General features: G+C 37.9%; 1 protein-coding gene across 1 annotated transcript; it reads right to left on the bottom strand.

Annotated features, from left to right (window-relative positions):
• Window positions 1–225: 225 nt before the first annotated feature.
• On the bottom strand, window positions 226–19,484 carry LOC147175223 (cell adhesion molecule CEACAM5-like). Its single transcript, XM_086072702.1, has 20 exons — window positions 19,418–19,484; window positions 18,974–19,054; window positions 16,900–17,295; window positions 15,826–16,098; window positions 14,633–14,887; window positions 13,445–13,717; window positions 13,080–13,367; window positions 11,464–11,751; window positions 9,848–10,114; window positions 8,457–8,744; window positions 7,246–7,515; window positions 6,678–6,719; window positions 5,614–5,692; window positions 5,459–5,521; window positions 5,320–5,368; window positions 2,385–2,477; window positions 873–955; window positions 758–800; window positions 528–678; window positions 226–393 (listed from the first exon to the last, which is right to left on the bottom strand). Exons 1-19 carry the CDS (start codon window positions 19,482–19,484, stop codon window positions 544–546), a joined length of 3,333 nt encoding a protein of 1,110 aa, XP_085928828.1. The 3' UTR covers window positions 226–393; window positions 528–543.
• Between the last annotated feature and the right edge of the window lie 2 nt (window positions 19,485–19,486).

Consider the following 19,486-nt stretch of genomic DNA (forward strand, 5'->3'; position numbering starts at 1 on the left):
TTTTATGATGTATTAGAAATTGGAAATATTAATCATGTTAATTTGCCCAAAAAAAAAGATTTTCTTTTTTCTCCATTATTTTATTAGATTGAACGTTTGTGGTACTTTGGAAATACAAGCACTTTTATTTTATAGCAAATTTTGTCCTCCCACTTTGCTCTCACCTTTAGCTAGACCTGCAACACTTTAAAATTATTCAAAGACGCCACGTGCTTTTTTTTTGAAGATCTTTATTGCATTTTTTTGGTACAAGTAAGACAAAATAAAAAACAAGGTTTGAGAGAGACTTTTTTCCAGGCTCTTTTATACACAGGGCATTCGTTACCCGCACAACTGGACTACGTGTCATTTTGGTGCGCATTCTCGTATTTCCGTGCTGTTCAGCACTGCCACCTGGCGGTCAGGAGGGACAAAATAGAAATGACTTGATTGGTAAAAGGTCTTACCAGAGTTCTCTTGAAAAATAAAAAATCGAACATTATTGTCATCGTAAAGACACATTGTATATTTCAGTGCCGTTGTCGTACCTAACGAAGTGAGCGGTCAGACTGAGAACCCCATGTAATAAGTGTCTTCCTCACTGTCGTCGTTACTCGCCCTCCGCTTGGGCTGTAAGTGCACCTCAGCGTAGCTCATGTACACCGCGGCATCTTCTTCGCTGGTGTCCTTGCTTCTTGTCTAGAAGAACAATGTTGCGTGTACAAATATTAGAAAAGAGTATTCAACTTGACGTGATGTTCTAAGCTCTCGTGTGTACCTCTTCCGACTCCTTCTCTTTAGGAATGGAATATTTTCTTTGCCTGTAAGAAATGCAAACAGGTTGTCTTTAAAATTAATTTTTTTCTGGATAAAACATTAGATTCAATTCTCACCTGTGTTCAGCTTGGAGGGAAGAATCAGGTAGAGGGTTCTCTTTGGGGGGTTCTTTCTGAATCATGTTGGTTGCTGACAGATCCTGAACACACAATGTCATGATCATGACATCCACAGAATAGAACATTTGGACTTATATCAGTAGTGTACATGTTTATTTTCTAAATACATTAACAATTATTATTTTAAATATGTCAAGTTATGTTGTAACATTTTGCCTCGCTTTTTCTTTGGCTTTTTTGTTTTGATGTCACCATATAAAATTTGAGACTTATTTTTCATTAAAAAAATACATTACTACAAAATCCACATTTAAATGAAATGCATTAAAAATGTGCAACATGACACTGGCCAACATTTTTTTTCTTTCAGACTTTGAAAATATGATTAACTCATTCACTGCCATTGACGGCTATAAACGTCAAAAAATCATTTAAACTCTATTAGTTTACCCCCCCCCCCCACACACACTTTTGTTAACAAGAGTATGAAAACCTAGAAAATATACATTTAGAACAGATATAAAATTTGTGATTAATCGTGAGTTAACTAGTGAAGTCATGCGATTAATTACAATTAATGTTTATTAAAAATTAGGGGCGTCGGGCAATTAAAAGTTTAATCGTAATTAATCGCATGACTTCATGACCTTAGTTAACTCACGATTAATCACATTTTATATCGTTCTAAATGTACAAAAAAAATAATTATAGGTTTGAATAATCTTGTTAACAAAAGTAGTATTTTTTTTTAAACCAATACAATAGTTCAAATGATTTTTGACGTTTATAACCGTCAATGGCAGTGAATGAGTTAACTCATTCATGGTCTTTAACAAACTTGTAAATAACTTTACTGATGTACAACCACCAGCAGAGGACATCATTGCCACATTTAAATGCGATCAACAGAGTTTGGGAGAAATGGCTATATTTTATGCAACCTTTTTCTTCTTCTGTTGATTATAAAAGAAGCAGAAAGAATAAAGTCTATTGGTACATTTAGTGGATATATAATTATTGAAAACAAAGTGTGGGCATTGAAATGTTTTAAAATATTCCAAAATGGCTGGCAATGAATGTTTAAAGATAAGTTTGGGGTGCTGAATCCAAATCTGGCCTCAGATTTACTTGATCACTTCACTGTTTTGAAATCTCGACCTGGCCAACACACCCATGTGGGGCCCATGCGGGTTGGATATGGGCTAGTGAATGGGTCCCCAGTACATTTTGTCTGGGGGTTACATGGTGGCCCCATGTGGGGAAGCTCAAGGTGGGCCTTATACAGGCCCCATCTTAACCCCACACGGGCAACTCAGCTTTCGCCCATCTGGGGCCCACTCTAGCTAGGCTAATTATGGGTTCCTGATTGTACCCATAAGGGCCCCAAGAGAAGTAGCCACCAAGTTACAAAACAAGACAAAGCTGAAAGGTTGGTCCTTGTGAGTCAAAATGTTCACAAGGGCTGGGGATCAAACCCACAACTTCTAGGTTGGGAGGAAACCGCTTTACCACTGAGCCATGCCACCCCAAGAAGTTTGTCAAAGCACTTGATCGTTCTGGGGACTGTTTTGGCCACGTATGCCCAACATTTCCTAGCCTTATCTATGAAGAAGAAAAAAAGCAGGATTAGTATGTGACGGTCCCCTGAACAGAATATTGCTTCAGGACCACCACTTTGTGACAAAGACCACCGTTGAGGCGAGAGCTTGGAATGCATTTGTGAATGTGGTTCATAATTTCTTTAAGAAAGCTGATCATTATAGCTAGCTAGCGTTAGCTACTGTACTGAACTAGGGAGTAGGATGAGCATCAAAATGCACCACTTGCCAGGTCAACTGAGCCACTTTCCCAATAAACTTGGAAGCAACGAAAGAATGTTGAAGGTCGATGAAACATAATTTGATGAGATGTGGAAAAAAACATTTCATGAAAGATCAGCTTCAAAAAGAAATTTTATGTTTAACGTGATTGTTACTTTGTGCCAAGATCTTCAGGATTGTACAATACTGCAAAACAGTAACCTTTTTGTGCATTGTTTGCGAGTTCTGTTGAGGAAGTGGTGTCTTATTTTTGATGAGCATAATGCTGCAGTTTTGTACTTTTCCCCCCAATATATTTATGTTTCTATACAGTATGTCAAAATGTTCTTTACAATAAGTTGTATGCAGCCGCCTAACTAGTATAAAGACAGTATTCTGATTAATATTGTGTTTGTGGAATACAATTTAAGCTGCAAAATCCACCTGTTTTTAATCCATTTTAAGGGGCGGCCATTTTGCCCACTTGATGTCAACTGAAAATGGCATCACTGTTGCTCAGGTAACAACCTACCCCCGGGCTCACCTGTTTTCTGAAGCTGAACCGGGGTTGGTTGTTATCTGAGCACTTCTGGATCACTTCCTGTTCAATCAGGGACCCTTCGTGTCGATTTTGGGGCACTTTGAGTCGTTTCGTGTTGAATGTGGGGCACATCCACAGACATATTAGATGAATAGACTGTCAATAGGCTTCTCGCAGGTGGAGCCAGAGGGCAGCCATCTTATCTTACAGATCTTAGGATGGACACAAATCTTTGTGTAGCACTCGAGTAATATCATGTTAGAGCAAATTTAAAATAATATTCTTAGTGATGAATGTATGTAGCACTTCTCCCAGACTTACCAGAGACAGAAGAAAACATGAAAATGCCACAGAGGAATCAATGTATTTAAGTTAGGCAGGTTTGTGAGTGGAAACGTAAGATGGCCGTTGATGGCTCACTTCTGAAGGCGAGTAAGCGGCATTGTTACTTTGTGGGTACTTCCTGTTGATTTTGGGGGCATTTCTGGGTCACTTCCTGCTCAATTTGGGGTACTTCACTGATCTGTATACATTACTGGAGAGCAGTTAGCCCATACACGCCCGTGCAAGCCGTTGAAGCCACAGGGCGGCCATCTTACTCCTCCCAACTCGCGAGCAGACTACTGTGTAAACTATACATACACGCACAGATTAGACATACAGCTTGTAGGCGCTTAGGATAGGTTGTGTGTGTGTGTGTGTGTGTGTGTGTGTGTGTGGGGGGGGGGTGCTGACTTCTAACAAGACGACCCAGCGCTAATGTTTTTACGCGATCAGTGTTTGTAATTTTATTTATTGTATTAAATACTCAAGTTTGGTGTATTGGAATGTCATTTGGATACATCATCACCTGCAAATATTACCCAAACAGGGAGGAAGGAATTCCATTGTGTATACTTTACTGTCGAAGCAGTCCTCTGGCTATCTTCCAACTCAAGAGCCACTCACTGCAATATATGTGCGCCAAAATCTGCTCGGCAGCCATTGTGCTGTGCTTAGCTTTGTTTTTCAGCAATGTGTCAGCAATCCCTGATCCAATTTTACATTTACTGGCATTTTGATAACACCTCGTTCTTTAAACTCCTTAAATTGCTAATTGTTACATTTTTCTCGGCACAAGCAACACAAGGTCCTATCAGGGTTGTTTCTTGTAGCAAGAGGATTTTTGTGAATCATGGAAAAAAAATGCAAGAGGGTGCTTCACATGACAATTCTGACAATATATGAAGATTATTTGAATTTCTAGATGTTTTAGAACCAAACATTTTTTTTCTTTAAATAAATACAGTGAACCCCTGCAAACTTGCGGGTTGGTACCTGCTGATTTGCAGATTTTTTAACTCATTTACTGCCACAAATTAATAAAAAAAAAAGCTTATTAAAATTTAGGAGCATGACTTCACTAGTTAACTCACAATTAATCACACATTTTATATCTGTTCTAAATGTACAATAAAAAAAATGTAGGTTTTCATACTCTTGTTAACAAAAGTGGAAAAAAAGTTAAACTAATAGAAATAGTTCAAATTCATTTTTTATGTCTATAGCCGTTAATGGCAGTAAATGAATAAAAAAAAAACATAAAAAATTTGGGGCGTCAGGCGATTTAAATTTGCAATCGTAATTATTGCATGACTTCACTAGTTAACTCACAATTAATCACAAATTTTATATCCGATCTAAATGTACAATAAAAAAAATCTAGCTTTTCACTCTTTTTAACAAAAGTGGACAAAAATGTTAAACTAATAGAAATAGTTCAAATGAATTTTTGACGTTTATAGCCGTCAATGGCAGTGAATGAGTTAAACAGTGAAATTGATCATTTAAAAAATACATCATCCATCTCAGGGTGCCACCATGTTGACCAAAGAGCAGTACTCAAAAATTGTGCATTTTCTAGTTTTAATTGGTGCACGCATGTTAAAAAAATTTTTTTTTAATAAAAATTGGTGTTTAGTTCCCATTTAAGTCATCGCCCACTACTGTTTGTTAGTTACAACTCTGAATACTAACAGCGGCTAACTTCAATGGTGTGACAGTGGATGCAGGGAGTTTGTTTTATTTGACTTTAGTATGCAAACGTGGATGCCGAATGACTCACCTTTCCAGCAGAAGAAAGGTTGATCATGACGTAACTAAATTTGCCGGCACTGTGGAAGGATTAAGAAAAAAGGCAAAACAACGTTAGGCAATGTGATAACGCACCAATGACGTCGAGCGGAGGGAGGATGGCGTCTCACGTGTTATCTGCGCTTAACTCGCTGGTCTCAAAGTTGTTCGAGGCCTGCTTGGATCTCCTCTTCCTGCATGTGTGTGAGTTAAAAGACTTAATGCATGCTTTTAACAATCCGGTAATACAAACAGCAAAACAAAAAAGCTTGCTAACAACACTTACGCTCTCCATTTGTAGATTAAAATGAGCGCCATGATTATGAATACAAACACAGGAGCAATGACGAACTTCAGGATCCAATCTGTGGGGACGACAGACAGACCAATTACCCGCCCAATATGGATTTTTGTTTTTTGTTTTGGCTATTTGGCAGAAGAGACTTGTGTCATATCACTTTCCAATGAAAGCATTAGTGACCTTTGACTCTATTTTACCAATCAAACGGAGCCAGACAGTGATGTAACCTAATACAAAGTATCAAAAGGCCTCCACAGAAGCAAAGCTTTTAAAGTGTCTCATTTTCATGAAGAATGCAGGACAGAGCAGAAAGTTGTACATTGCTATTCTATAGTTTGGTCTATTTGACCTTAGTGCGCAGGTTACCAGTTACTTGAGTAGTTGTTTTTTTGTTCACTGAATAGGGTTAGGGTAAAGGTTACATGTTCTTCCTGAAGTAATTAATTGGAGGACAATTTATTTTTACTCATTCACTGCCATTGACGGCTACACGCGTCAAAAATTCGTTTTAACGATTTCTCTTAGTTTAACATTTTTTTCCACTTAACTCGAGTATGAAAACCTAGGAAAAAAATTATCGTACATTTAGACCAGATATAAAATTTGTGATTAATCAGGAGTTAACTATTAAAGTCATGCGATTAATTACAATAACAAATTTTAATTGCCTCACGCCCTAATTTTTAATAATCGTTTCTTTCTTTTGAAATTTTTTTTTCTTCTTGAAAAAAAAACATGCTTATTTAAAAAAAGAAAATATTATTAAAAATTAGGTCGTCAGGTGATTAATTACAATTTTTTTTATAATTAATCGCATGACTTCAATAGTTAACTCATGATTAATCCCAAATTTTATTTTTAATTCTCTTTTTAACAAAAGTGGAAAAAAATGGTAAACTAATAGAAATATTTCAAATTAATTTTTGACGTCTATAGCCGTAAATGGCAGTGAATGAGTTCATTTGGCAGTGAATGAGTTCATTTGACTTGAGTCATATATTGTATAGTAACAGTAGACTTAGAGCAGAATATTCAAGTACTCCACCCACCTGTGTCGGTTGTCATGACTACATCCAGGAGTTTGTTAAGATCTAAAAGAGTAAATTAAAAGAATTAATACAGCTAGAGTAAGAACACACAAATAAATGTATCTTATTAACTCATTCAAACACAAAAACGTGCAAACACGACTTTTAATACTTTGTCCCCCCAAAATTTTACGTTTTTTTTTAATATGCAGAAGGCTTTCATGCAGCTTCTGACATTTTTTTATTTATTGTACACAAAGCCAAATATAAACATGGTTATGCATCCGCATATTTGTAAAATATTTTCAAATTATTTTGAATTTAGTTTAATAATACAAATCTAAGACCACTTATCTTTATTGATGGCTTTAAATATTTTTAAATTTCTACTTATTAAATAAAGGCAACTATTAGCCCAAGACTTTTTCATTTTATCTAATAATACGAAGGAAACATCCAGTGTATTTGTCCGTGTAACAGTATTTAATTCATGGAAAAATGCAAGTATGGTATTTTTACTTATACATCTAACTGTATTGCGCTACTTTTGCATTTCTACTTTCTTAGCAATGTCAACATTGAAACTCACTTTGGACATTGACCTCCACTGGGGGTGAACTGGCCGAGCCCACCTCATTGGTGGCCGTGCAGCCGTAGAAGCCGGCGTCGGCGGGCGCGACCGACGCTATGGTCAAGGTTCGACCCCGTGACAAGTTTTGGGGCCTTGTGTCATTTGCCTTCCACCAGATCACCGACTCAACAGGCGGGTTCGAGTCGGCGTCGCACTGAAGCACCAATGCTGCAGTTTCAGGCACCGCCAGAGAAGAATTCGCTCTCACCGCCACATCTTTGGGTGCATCTGACATAGAATTTACAAAAGGAATCAGGACATTGACAAAAATTAATCGCAGCACCTCAGATTTTTGCTACATTCAAATCAATGCCGTACCTTAATTAACGCATTTACTGCCATTGACGGTTAGACGGTCAAAAATTCATTTGAACTATTTCGATCTAACATTTTTTTCTACTTTTGTTAACGAGTATGAAAACCTAGATTTTTTTGTAATTGTACATTTAGAACAGATATCAAATTTATGATTAATCGTGAGTTAACTATTAACGTCATGTGATTAATTATAATTCAAAATTAGGAGCGTCTGGAAATTAAACGTAATTAATTGCAAGACGCCATGATTCTTTGTTCCGCAACATTATCTATAAATTGTTTGAAGCAGTAAATTACTTTAAATCGTATTTCCTCAAATAGCGGCCTCCTTCGCCTCAATCACAATTGCCTCAATAAATCTAGTTTTTACTCCACAAAGTGTTAACATTATATTTATACTTTATCCCTCAGAAAAGACAGAAAACATCTGCCTCAACATCTGAAATTGTGACCTCTACTATAATAGATGCCATGCCTTAAATAATGTCTTTAATGCAGAGAGTGGTATTTTTTTCCTCACATCGCTAGCAAAAGATTAATTCACAAACACTGTGTTTCATCAAATAGTGAACTCGGCTAAGTGTTAAATTATTTACATTGTATTTATACTTCAAAACGTAATTTATAAATAACCAAAATCCCTATTGTTTCAAATAGAACTTTAATGTTTTCATTAGCACTACCTCAAATAATGGAGTCTGCTCTAATTGATGCACCGCCTCAATAAATGGAGATTATATTCCATGGATAATTAAATTTTCCACATCCCTTAGAACATTTTTATCACCACTGTCACAAATAAAAACCTCACTTAACCTCATTTCCAGTTTGCCGAGTAAGCAATAACTTACATGTGACTTGCAAAGTTTTTTGCGCGCTTCGTTTTGCGAAGCCATTGTCGGCCTCACAGATGTAAACGCCGCCGTCGGCCGAGGTGGCTTTAAAGGTGTGAGACAGCCTGTTGTCTTGTACTGCGTTGCCATGGGAACTAGCGCCAGGCCATTCGGACGACGACTTGCTGGACGCTCTGGTGAAGGTGAGGACGGAGAGCAGGTCGCTTTCCACTGAGCAGAGCATGGAGACCATCTCTCCTTCAGTGACCTTGGTGGCCATGGACAGCACCGGATCGGCCGGTTCGCCTTGGGGAAAATATGACACTTTTAAGTACATTTAGATATTTTTGATACATTTTATTCAAGTCACACAAAGGCATTCTGATAGACAAATAAAATCTATTCCGTTTGTATTATATTGTAACCAAAGGAAACTATTAACTTGCTTTCGTATTGAACTTCCACTAGCCTAAAACGCAGCATTCAGATTAATATCACATTTGAAGAAAGATAAAACAGCAAAATACACCCATTTATTATCCACCTCAAGGGGCGGCCATTTTGTCATCAAATTGCCCGAAGCAGATCTCCATATTGAGAACCAAAACAAAACCAATCTGTATCAAAAGCTGATGACCTTTTTTTTTTTTTAAACCAGTTTAACTTCATATCATACTCTATATCATATTTTAAAAATCCAGAATTGAGGGAGTATATTATATACGAGTACATGAAAATTTACAATAATTTGTAACATTGTATGGACATTTTCTTTGCAGATCTTGAAACACTAATAATGATAATAACTTATGTAGCGCTGTTTTGGACACTCAAAGACGCTTCACAGTGGTTGCATTATTCATGCGCTCACATTCACACTGTGGTGGTGGTAAGCTACTTAAGTAGCCACAGCTGCCCTGGGGCAGGCTGACGGAAGCATGGCTGCCAGTGTGCGCCTACGGCCCCTCCAACCACCACCAAACATTCGCAAATTCCGTACACCAGGGTGAGTAGCACTGGAGGCAATGTGTGTGTTTCTAAGACTATTTTTTTAAATTTTACATAATGTTTCATATTTTTGAATGTAATTTACTAACACAAAGGGGTAAATATTATCCTGCTTTTGAATTGAAGACTATTTTATTTTTATTTTACATTACACTACATCTGATAAGAGTCTATTATTTACACATTTAATGCAAAAGTACTACATTAAAAAATACTATTTTAAATGTCATTTAAGCACAAAGCTTGGTATTATAGTAAATATTTAGATCCATATAATTTTGGGGAATTATCTCAAATATTTACATTTGATTTATAACATTTATAACACAGTAGAAGCATGTTTACTCATCCAAAAACTTTATTGACTTTGACATTATTTCCATCTTAGCATTTGAACTCACCGTGGACCTTGACCTCCACTGGGGGTGACCTGGCCGAGCCTAACTCGTTAGTGGCCGTGCAACCGTAGATGCCGGTGTGGTCGGTCGTGATGTTCGTCATGATTAAGGCTTTTTTGTCGGCCTCATTTTGGTACACTGAGTCCGCCTTCCACCATATCACCGACTGGATGGGCGGATTCGAGTCGCCGACGCACTGCAGCGTCAACGTGTTGTTTTTGGTGACCACCAGGGACGGATTAGCTGTTACCGTCAAGTTTCTGGGAGCATCTGACAAACAGGTAAGAGGATCAATTATGTTATAGTAAAACTGAAAAATGAAACGCCACCATCTCAAATTGTCGTGTTTCAGTTTTGTAGGGGTTGGGGTTTTGTTGTTGTTTGTCTTGTGTTCCCGTCTCGTTATGTCTGATTACGTCCACCTGTGTATCTTTCCCCTTCCCAGGTGTTTCTCATTAGTGTTGGTGTATTTAGTCTGTTGTCTTTGTCCAATCGGTGCAGGATCATTGTTTATGTCAGGTGTAGATGTCAGAGCTATGTTTTGGAAGCCTACCTTAAAGTACTATGGGTGGGAATCTTTGAATGCCTCACAATTCGATTCCGATTTTTGGGTCTGCGATTCGATTCGGAATAGATTTTCAATTACGGCCGATTTTTTTTATTCAAAATGATTTGATTGACAATGATTTTTTCTTCAATCTATAGATGTGCAAGGAATTGTAATGATCTACTCCAGTCTGACTCGCTAATGCTAATTAGCGCGCTACTCGTGGCACTTTTATCACTCAAAAGAACGTCTACGCTGAAAAAAACCCAAACTTCTATTGGAATAACTTGATCGTAACTTTTTCCTTCTACTCTCTAATGTAGCTACAACTTAACAGTGTATTAGACCGTGTGGTACCACACTGCCTCTCAGTGGCCAAACCGGGTACAACATGAACAGCACTCCAAATAAAGGCACACACAGACAAAGGCAAGACAGTATAAAATAATTTAAATAAAATCGGTTTTGGGACATTTAAAATCAATTCTGAATCGCACTAAATGACAATCGATTTTTTTTAGCACACCCTGTCACATTCTGTTGATTATTCACATCAAATAGAAAAGTTTTCATTCACTATTTCTGTATGTGCTCAAAAAGTGGCCTCCACTCAAATAGATGCGACTCCACTGTTACATTGTTCCGTATTGACACTTTACAGCATCATTCCCAACCGCCACAACTTCAAATAGTTGCCTCTTCTCTTTGATGCTATGCTGCCACTATTCATAGTATTTAAAAAGCAATTTTAGTGTGCCTAAATTTTTTTTTTTCTGCACTGCATGTTAAATTACTTTTGATGTTATTCTTCACTATGCTGCTCATAAAACCCCCCCGGAAAACTTCATCATCACTTCTTTGAATTGACACAGTGCCTCGATTTACTATATTCCGTTTCCATACAATGGCCTAATCATAATCACAGTTTCCACTGTACCAAGTGGTCAATTAGTTTGTAATCATTCTTCAATTACTGCTCATCACAAACTTTTATCACCACTGTCTCAAATAGCCTTCACTCTAATTGATGCCATACCTCATTTAGCTCCGTTTTGCGTAAACAATGACTTACATGTGACTTCCAAAGTCTTCTTTGTGCTTCCTATTCCTTCAGTGTTGGTGGCCTCACAGGTGTAAACGCCGTCGTCTGTCCAGGTGGCCGTGAAGCTGTAGGACAGGATATTCTTTTGTGCCGTCTCGCCAAGGATAGTAGCGACGGACTCAAAAGACGACTGGTCACGGGACGTCCTGGTCAAAGTGAGGTGGGAGAGCGGGAAGCTGTCCGCCGAGCAGCGCACGGAGACCATTTCGCCTTCTGGGACCTTGTCGGGCATGGACAACACAGGGTTTGTCGGACCGTCTTGGATGAAGAAGAGGCAAGGGAGAAAAAAATGATTACAAAGAAAATATGTCGTAATTAATCGCATGACTTCACTAGATCACCCCTCCCCTTAAGATGAAAACAAAAGTGGCTGGCCTCTCGTCATTAACTTCAAAGAGAGGATTTGTTAGTCATCTCTGCAAGGAGCCAATCATATTGCAGCTGCTTACAAATGCTTACATAAACTAAAAAAAAAAGCTCATTTGTGGTGACTGACGAGCTATATATATTTTTTTAACCTAGTCTTTTTAAAACCATGGTTAAAAAAAAACTGTCAAACTGGTAATCGGTCCATGACTAGCTCATTGAAATCCATGCACGTATTTTTTTGTGTCTTGTAATGATACAGACTAGCGCTGACAAAATTAATTATCAAATTGAGCGACAAGAATTTTAATCATCGAGTAATCATTTGGAGCCATTTTTTAAATAAAAAATTGTCCAAATCTTGTCATTTGAGCATATCAACAGTAATTATTCACTGATTTCTATAGTCCTTCATAAAATAAGACATTTGCAAACATCTATTTTTATTTTGAAAAACAATGATCGAACCGGCAACATAGCACATCAATCCCCCGCCCCTTTAATTTTTTTTAATCACTATACGAATACAAAGTACAAAATAAACACCAATCACTTGTTAACTCATAAACTGCCATTGACGGTTATAATTGTCAAAAAATAATTGTAACTATTTCTATTAGTTTAACTTTTTTTTCGACTTTTGGTAACGAGTATAAAAGCCTAAATTTTTTTTATTGTACATTTAGAAGAGATATAAAATGTATGATTAATCGTGAGTTAACTATTGAAATCATGCGATTAATTACGATTAAACATTTTAATCGCCTGACGCCTCTAATTTTTAATAAACATCTCGTCAAGCAAATATATATATTTTTTATTGTAATTAATCGACAACACCAGGTGTTCACTAGTTAACTCATAATTAATCACACATTTTATATCTGTTCTAAATGTATAATAAAAAAAATCTCTAGGTTTTCATACTCGTTAACAAAAGTGGAAAAAATGTTAAACTAATAGAAATAGTTCAAATGAATTTTTGACGTTTATAGCCGTCAATGGCAGTGAATGAGTTAATAAACAGTAATCAAGGGAAAAATGCTTTTGTAATAAACTTTAATGCAAAATTAAAATGATCCAATTAGTCGATTAATCGATTGAATAATTGACAGATTAATCGATTCCAAAAATATTTGATAATGACAACACTAATACAGACATTCAATCCCAGGTACGAGGTAGGGAAAAAGGAAGGTCTGAAAATGGTGTTTACTCACATAGAACCTGGATACACAGGAATTTACTGACTCTGCTGGAGCCCACCGTGTTGATGGCGCTACACACGTAGCAAAAGCGGTCGCTCGGCTGAATCTCGCGCAGCAGCAGGTGTTCCGTATTATCGGGCAACGATTTCAACAAGGGCCCATCATGGCTGAACAGCGTCCAGACGTACTCATCCGGCTCGGGGTTGGCGTCGGTGGTGCACTGCAACATGACGGATGCGCCCGCTTTGACCTCGGTGCTGGCAGAACCCACGATGGAAAGGTTGGTATTCCGCGGATGGTCTGCAAAGCATTTGATACAAGAAAGGTATCACCGACACGCTGGCAGACAGACGCCACTCAAAGATGCTCAGACTCACATTCCACGTCAATGAGAAGCTGGGCCGACGTTGCGTTCATGTCTCTGTAAGCCGTATTATAGGCAACACACTTGTACCGTCCCTTGTACTTGGACGGCACCGGCGGCTCTACTATGTACAGGTGGTCTTTCCGGGTCGAGATGGGTATGTCGTCTTTGTACCATGTGAAGGTGTTGGGCCATGGGTTGCCTCTCTTCACCAAACACGACAGTACCAAGGTGTCACCCCTTTTCACCGTGGTCATGCTAGAGCTGATCTCAACAGTCGGAGGGTCTGAAAATTTGCGTCAGGTGTGCATGTTAACGGACAGATGTTTACATAGAGATCCGGACGTCACGTGATTATTTCTCTGAACGCGCCCCCCTGTGGCAGGAAAGTAGGGCGCCACGTTAATTGACTACAATGACCGAGCAGGGCTTAAACTAGCGTTTAATTTGATGAAAAGGACAAGATGTACATGCGCGAGGTGGACAGGTTGGATGTATTACCATTGCCGATTAAGTGTCAGGTGTGCTTTTGTTTCGTTTTTTCAACTCGGTGACGCTGCTACGTGGAATTATTAAATAGGTACGTTAGCAACTTAGCATTTGCTAATTCAGTCGCCATCATTTATGCCGTAAAAAGTCTTTATGGTGTTGCTCAGTTATCAAATTCAACTGGTATATATTTAAACGTGGAACAAAACAGATTATTTTCCCTTGTGGCGTAGTGGTAACTAGCCGTTAGCATCTGCTGATTTAGCCACCATGTACAAAGTGCCCAATCCCGTCTTTCGCCTTCATTTAATAACTATACAATTGAGCAACATCTATACGACTGATTCTGTAATTGATTCACCCGATACGACATGATTGCTACACAAGTAATGAGGAGGATCCCAAATCTTCTGTCGTTGTTCCATTGGTTCCTCTTTTGGTAGCCTGGAGAATGTTCAATTCTATTTTTGCCTCTTCTCGTTGTGGCAGCTGGTCCACAACAGCTGTCAATCATTGTTAAAGCGTGGACGTTTTCTATGCTGCTAAAATGGCTGCGCTAACGCCCATTTTGGGACGCGTGACGTCAACGTCCGGATCTCTATTCTGTGAGTACGTGAATGGACATGGACATGTTAAAGTGATTGAATAATTTGTTTATGTTCATGTGAATTAACCAACTTCCAAATGTGCACAAGAAGGTGAACGGACTCACATTTGATGTCAACGTCAAGAGTGGATTCGTGGCTTCCCCGCTTGTTTGTGGCAACACACTTATACCTTCCGTTCTGCTTGATGCTGACGGACGGGACAAACCATCGGGCCGCCTTCACCAGCGGCAAATCATTTTGGAACCATTCAAACGTGGGAGCAGGATTTCCTTTAGCGGTGCAATCCAGCGTCATGCGGTCTCCTTCTCGGAAGAACGTGACGCCTTCAAGGAAGCTTGCGTTAACGATTTTGGGGCTGTCTGAAATGATGAAAACAAAAAATTGGTTTCACAAAAAAAAAAAAAACAAGTCTGCCACCACTTTGACAGCTTGCACTTGTATGATAGAATAGTAACCCAAAATTTTTTTTCAGACAGCCTTGATGGCTACCCTACATAGATTTTGTTTTTGTTTTTTGTGGAACATACAGTGGACCAACTTTATTATAATTAACAAAAATTAACAAAATAACTTAAAATTGTCCCCAAAAAAATAAAAATAAAGCTCGAGTGCTTTTAAAAAAACGATAACTATATTTTACATTCATAGAACTAAAACTACACTTACAGACATTGTCATTTGTCATTGTCAATATCATACTAGAGCCTTCAGGGTTCATGTTAAATTTATTTAAGTATCACTGTAAAGAAAGCTCAGTTATTTGGGAATTGCAGTTTACTTGATTACACTGTGACTTTTTCAATCTTGCACTCATTTAGTGATCTAACCCCACAATTCCAAACCATAATGTTGAGTGTCAAGCATTGAGGTAAATTGGTCCCAAGTTTAAAGTCCAGCTAGGGATTGAACCCACAACCTCCCAGTCTCAGCGTAGAGACACTACCACTAGTCCACTGAGCTGGTCACGCCTTACTGATCTATCTACACACATTTCCATTTTGAAACACTATATTGTAATCATAATAAATCCATTTAGAATACAATAAATTGATACGATAAATATATTTCCAAGTGATCTATCTAGTCTTACTTTCTATTGTAACCAATTTCATTGGCTGCTTGGCTAACCAAAAAATTGGTATGCCCGTAACCACCCGGAATGCTCAATGTCTGACCAATCTATTGGTTAATCAAGCCAATATTAGCTTAACCTACTAGATTGGTAGTTTTTTCAACCAATCCGTTTTTAGAGTGCATAAGGTCATTGTTTATATTGATTCACTGTAGAAGCTCTTACATGGTATATCTAAAGTGATGTAGTCCCGTAGGTACTCGTCAGTGTTGCCCTGCGCCTGGCACGCAATCTTCTTGCCATCATTCTGCCAGTTGTTCAGAACTTTGGCTATAATAATCTTCCCACCATGAAGACGGGGCAACTGGATCGGCAGATTGCTATCCAAAAGTTGCAGGTTTACAGGACATGTGTTGGTAATGTAAGAGCAAAACACCAACTTTTCGACTTGGTCCGCAGTGTTGTTTCGTTGATGAAATGTGATGAGGCAGGGATTGTCTGCAAAGAGAAGTCATTGTTTTGGAAATTAAAAATGTTTGTTATGGACCTCAAATTTATCCTGCAATATTCCTGACAATGTTAAAAATGATAAACCCAAAATTTACATCCCAAATGTTTTTTGTACAGTCTCCACTGTGTTGAAGATACAATTGTTTGACTTACATAAGCTCATTTAGTAGTTTCTCTAGTTTAATTTGCTGTGTTGCATTAGCGATAACTTTGAAGCTAAATGCTAAAAATGGTTAGCTTTTCAATGGCTGTCAGGCACGGGGAGGGTTGTACCAATCTAAAAAAAATTACAACCTTCCCTTTATGGCAAAATTTTGTACTGGTCTCCTTTTTTACAGCATGCCTATGCCTATTTATTGTATTAGAACAGATCTAAAAATTGGGATTAATCGTGAGTTAACTAGTGAAGTCATGCGATTAATAACGATTTACATTTTTTTCTCCAATATTTTCTTAAAAATAAAAAAAACTTTTTTGTTTTTTTCGTAAATTAGAGGCATCATGCGATTAAAATTTGCAATCGTTATTAATCGCATGACTTCACTAGTTAACTCACGATTAATCACAAATTTCACATCTGTCCTAAATGTACCCCAAACATTTTTTTCTAGGTTTTCATACTCTTAACAAAAATGTTAAATAGAAATAGTTCAAATGAATTTTTGACGTCTATAGCCGTCAATGGCCGCGAATGAGATAATGTAATTTACCTAGGGTGGCCCAAAACATTTGAACGGCGGTGTCCACGTACGAATGATGTAATTCTGTGTGTGCCATTCCACCACTTGCCTTCCACGTTGACAACAGCAGATGCCTCTGCCCAAGGTGAGCCCTCAGTGAACTGATAGATGAAAGTGTAATTGCCGTTGTCACTTTTTGTGATGTTGCACATCAAGGACATCAGCGAAGTTCCGGCGTGCCATTGAGAAGGCGGTGAGCCCTGTGTTTTGACGCGGTCCACAAAGTTCGGGTGGACTGGCCACAGGTTTGTGTCGGAGGTGAGAATGACCGTGCCAATGAATTTGTTCTGCGAGGCGCTCCGGTGTGAGTCTTTCATCCAAAACCAATTGACAGGCAGCCCAGGGAGCTCATGCTTGGACGTTAGAGTCAGTTCAATGCACGAGCCCTCTTTAATGGATGCGCTTTGGGTCCTCACTTCAAAGGGTATGTCTAAACACTGAGAAGCTGTTGCAGAAAATGCACAATCAAGTTACAGCAAAAGTCATAAAAAGACCAAATAAATTATAATTTTAACTCATTCGCTGCCATTTACGGCTATAGATGTCAAAAATTCATTTGAACTATTTCTATTAGTTTAACATTTTTTCCCCCATTTTTGTTATTGTATTAGAGCAGATATAACATTTGTGATTAATCGTGAATTAACTAGTGAAGTCATGCAATTAATTACGATTAAAAATTGTAATCTTTTCTTTAAAAAAATTTTTTTTTTAAATGAAACAAATTTTGTTTGATTTTTTTTTTAAAGAAAAGGTTATTAAAAATTAGGAGCATCAGGCGATTACAATTTTTTAATCGTAATTAATCGCATGACTTCACTAGTTAACTTACGATTAATCACAAATTTAAAATCTTTTCTAAATGTACCAAAAAAAATCTATGTTTTTGTACTCTTGTTAATAAAATTGGGGGAAAAATATTAAAACTAATATAAATAGTTACAATTATATATTTTTTTAAATCTATAGCTGTCAATGGCAGTGAATGAGTTCATTTTAAAATAAGGGCGGGGGGGGGGGGGGGTCAGTCACTGATAATACTGACACCATCATTTTACAGTATACTCACTACTCAGTTACTAATATTCATACTATAGTACTGGTAATTGATGCTAATACTGATAATTATAGCAATACTCATGCTAATACAGACACTAAGAGTGATGCTATTATCACTGCTACTAATACAAATTCTGATACCATTATGACTGTCACTACCTCAAATTGAAAGGGGGTGGGGAGGGGGGAGATCGCTACCTGTCAAGAGAAATGCCAAGAGAAAGGAAATCAAGGTGTGATTCTTCATTCGGCCACTGCACCAATACTCATATCTTCTATTACGATCATACATATCTGAAACAAACCTAATAGATAAATATATATTTCAAGAAATAAATCAAGCATAAATAATTCCAGGCAATGATATGAATACTTCAAACCCAAGTTGGGACAATGTCAATAAAATGTCATTATCACATAAATATATACATATTTAATGGTTAAACTGATAAACCTTTGCAAATATTTACTCATATTTATTTTGAATTTTGCTGGGACAGGAGCACCTTTGCCAGTGTTAGATCATCATTTGCTTTTAACAAATAACACTCAGTAAGCATTTTGAGAATGTTTATGCTTGATGTACAGTTTTCAGTTGCTCAAGAGTGCAGGGTCTCGTTTGGCGTATTTGGAGCTTCATAATGCAGTTCAAAATACATGAATAATAGAAATATAGTAACACTCCCTATAATCTGTACTTTTACTAACACTGACGCAAACGGTGACTGTCAAGTTCTTCAGTGATTCCAGCTAGAAAAAGCAAAAAAAAGAAATTCTTTCTCCACATTGAACCCATCCCCTGAAGGAGCGGTGAGCAGCAGCAAGGGTCATGCCCGGGAATCATTTGGTGATCTAACGCCCCAATTCCAACCTTTAATGCTGAGTGTCAAGCAGGGAGGTAAATGGGTTTGTTATGACCCGGCTTGGGACTCAACCCACGACCTCTTAGTCTCAGGGCAGACACACTACCACGAGGCCACTGAAATGGTGTACACAGCCATCTAACAACAGCATAGCTTCCTATTATTATAAATAAATACAAAAATATGATTAATATTCCTCACCTCCCAGCAGGTTATGCGATCTTGACTTGACCTTTGACTGTTTATCAGGCTTCTGCTTCTGAAAACTGATGACTTGCGCGCCTAATGCAGCATGTGGGAGGGCAAACGGTTCAAGGCTCTTTCATCCTTTGCATAAAAGCACACATGTCAGAGGAATAAAGCTTTGTTTCACCAACATCAAAACCATGTACCGGACGACCGTTCTGACGCAACCGTAGTCAGTTAAAGCCTTATGAAGTCTTAAAGCTTTTCGTACAAGATTGTCGATTTGTCACCATTGTTATGATTACTGAAATAAAAATGCCATGATTCGATGTTTTTAGATTGTGGGGTGTTTTTTTGTGAATCTGCTTAAAGCATCACCTTATGAAAACTGATGAGCTTGTTCAGATGATGAACGTTTCAGGATGACGATTGACACCACCTGCGACACCAGTTTGTTACCGATGATTGATTTGACTGTGCCACTAAGGACATTCCAGCAGACCAGTGTCAGGCCTAGATTCGCCATGC

This window comes from Leptonotus elevatus, chromosome 4 (genome assembly GCF_054856555.1).
Source record: "Leptonotus elevatus isolate MCC_2025b chromosome 4, RoL_Lele_1.0, whole genome shotgun sequence".
Taxonomy (NCBI): Eukaryota; Metazoa; Chordata; class Actinopteri; order Syngnathiformes; family Syngnathidae; genus Leptonotus; species Leptonotus elevatus.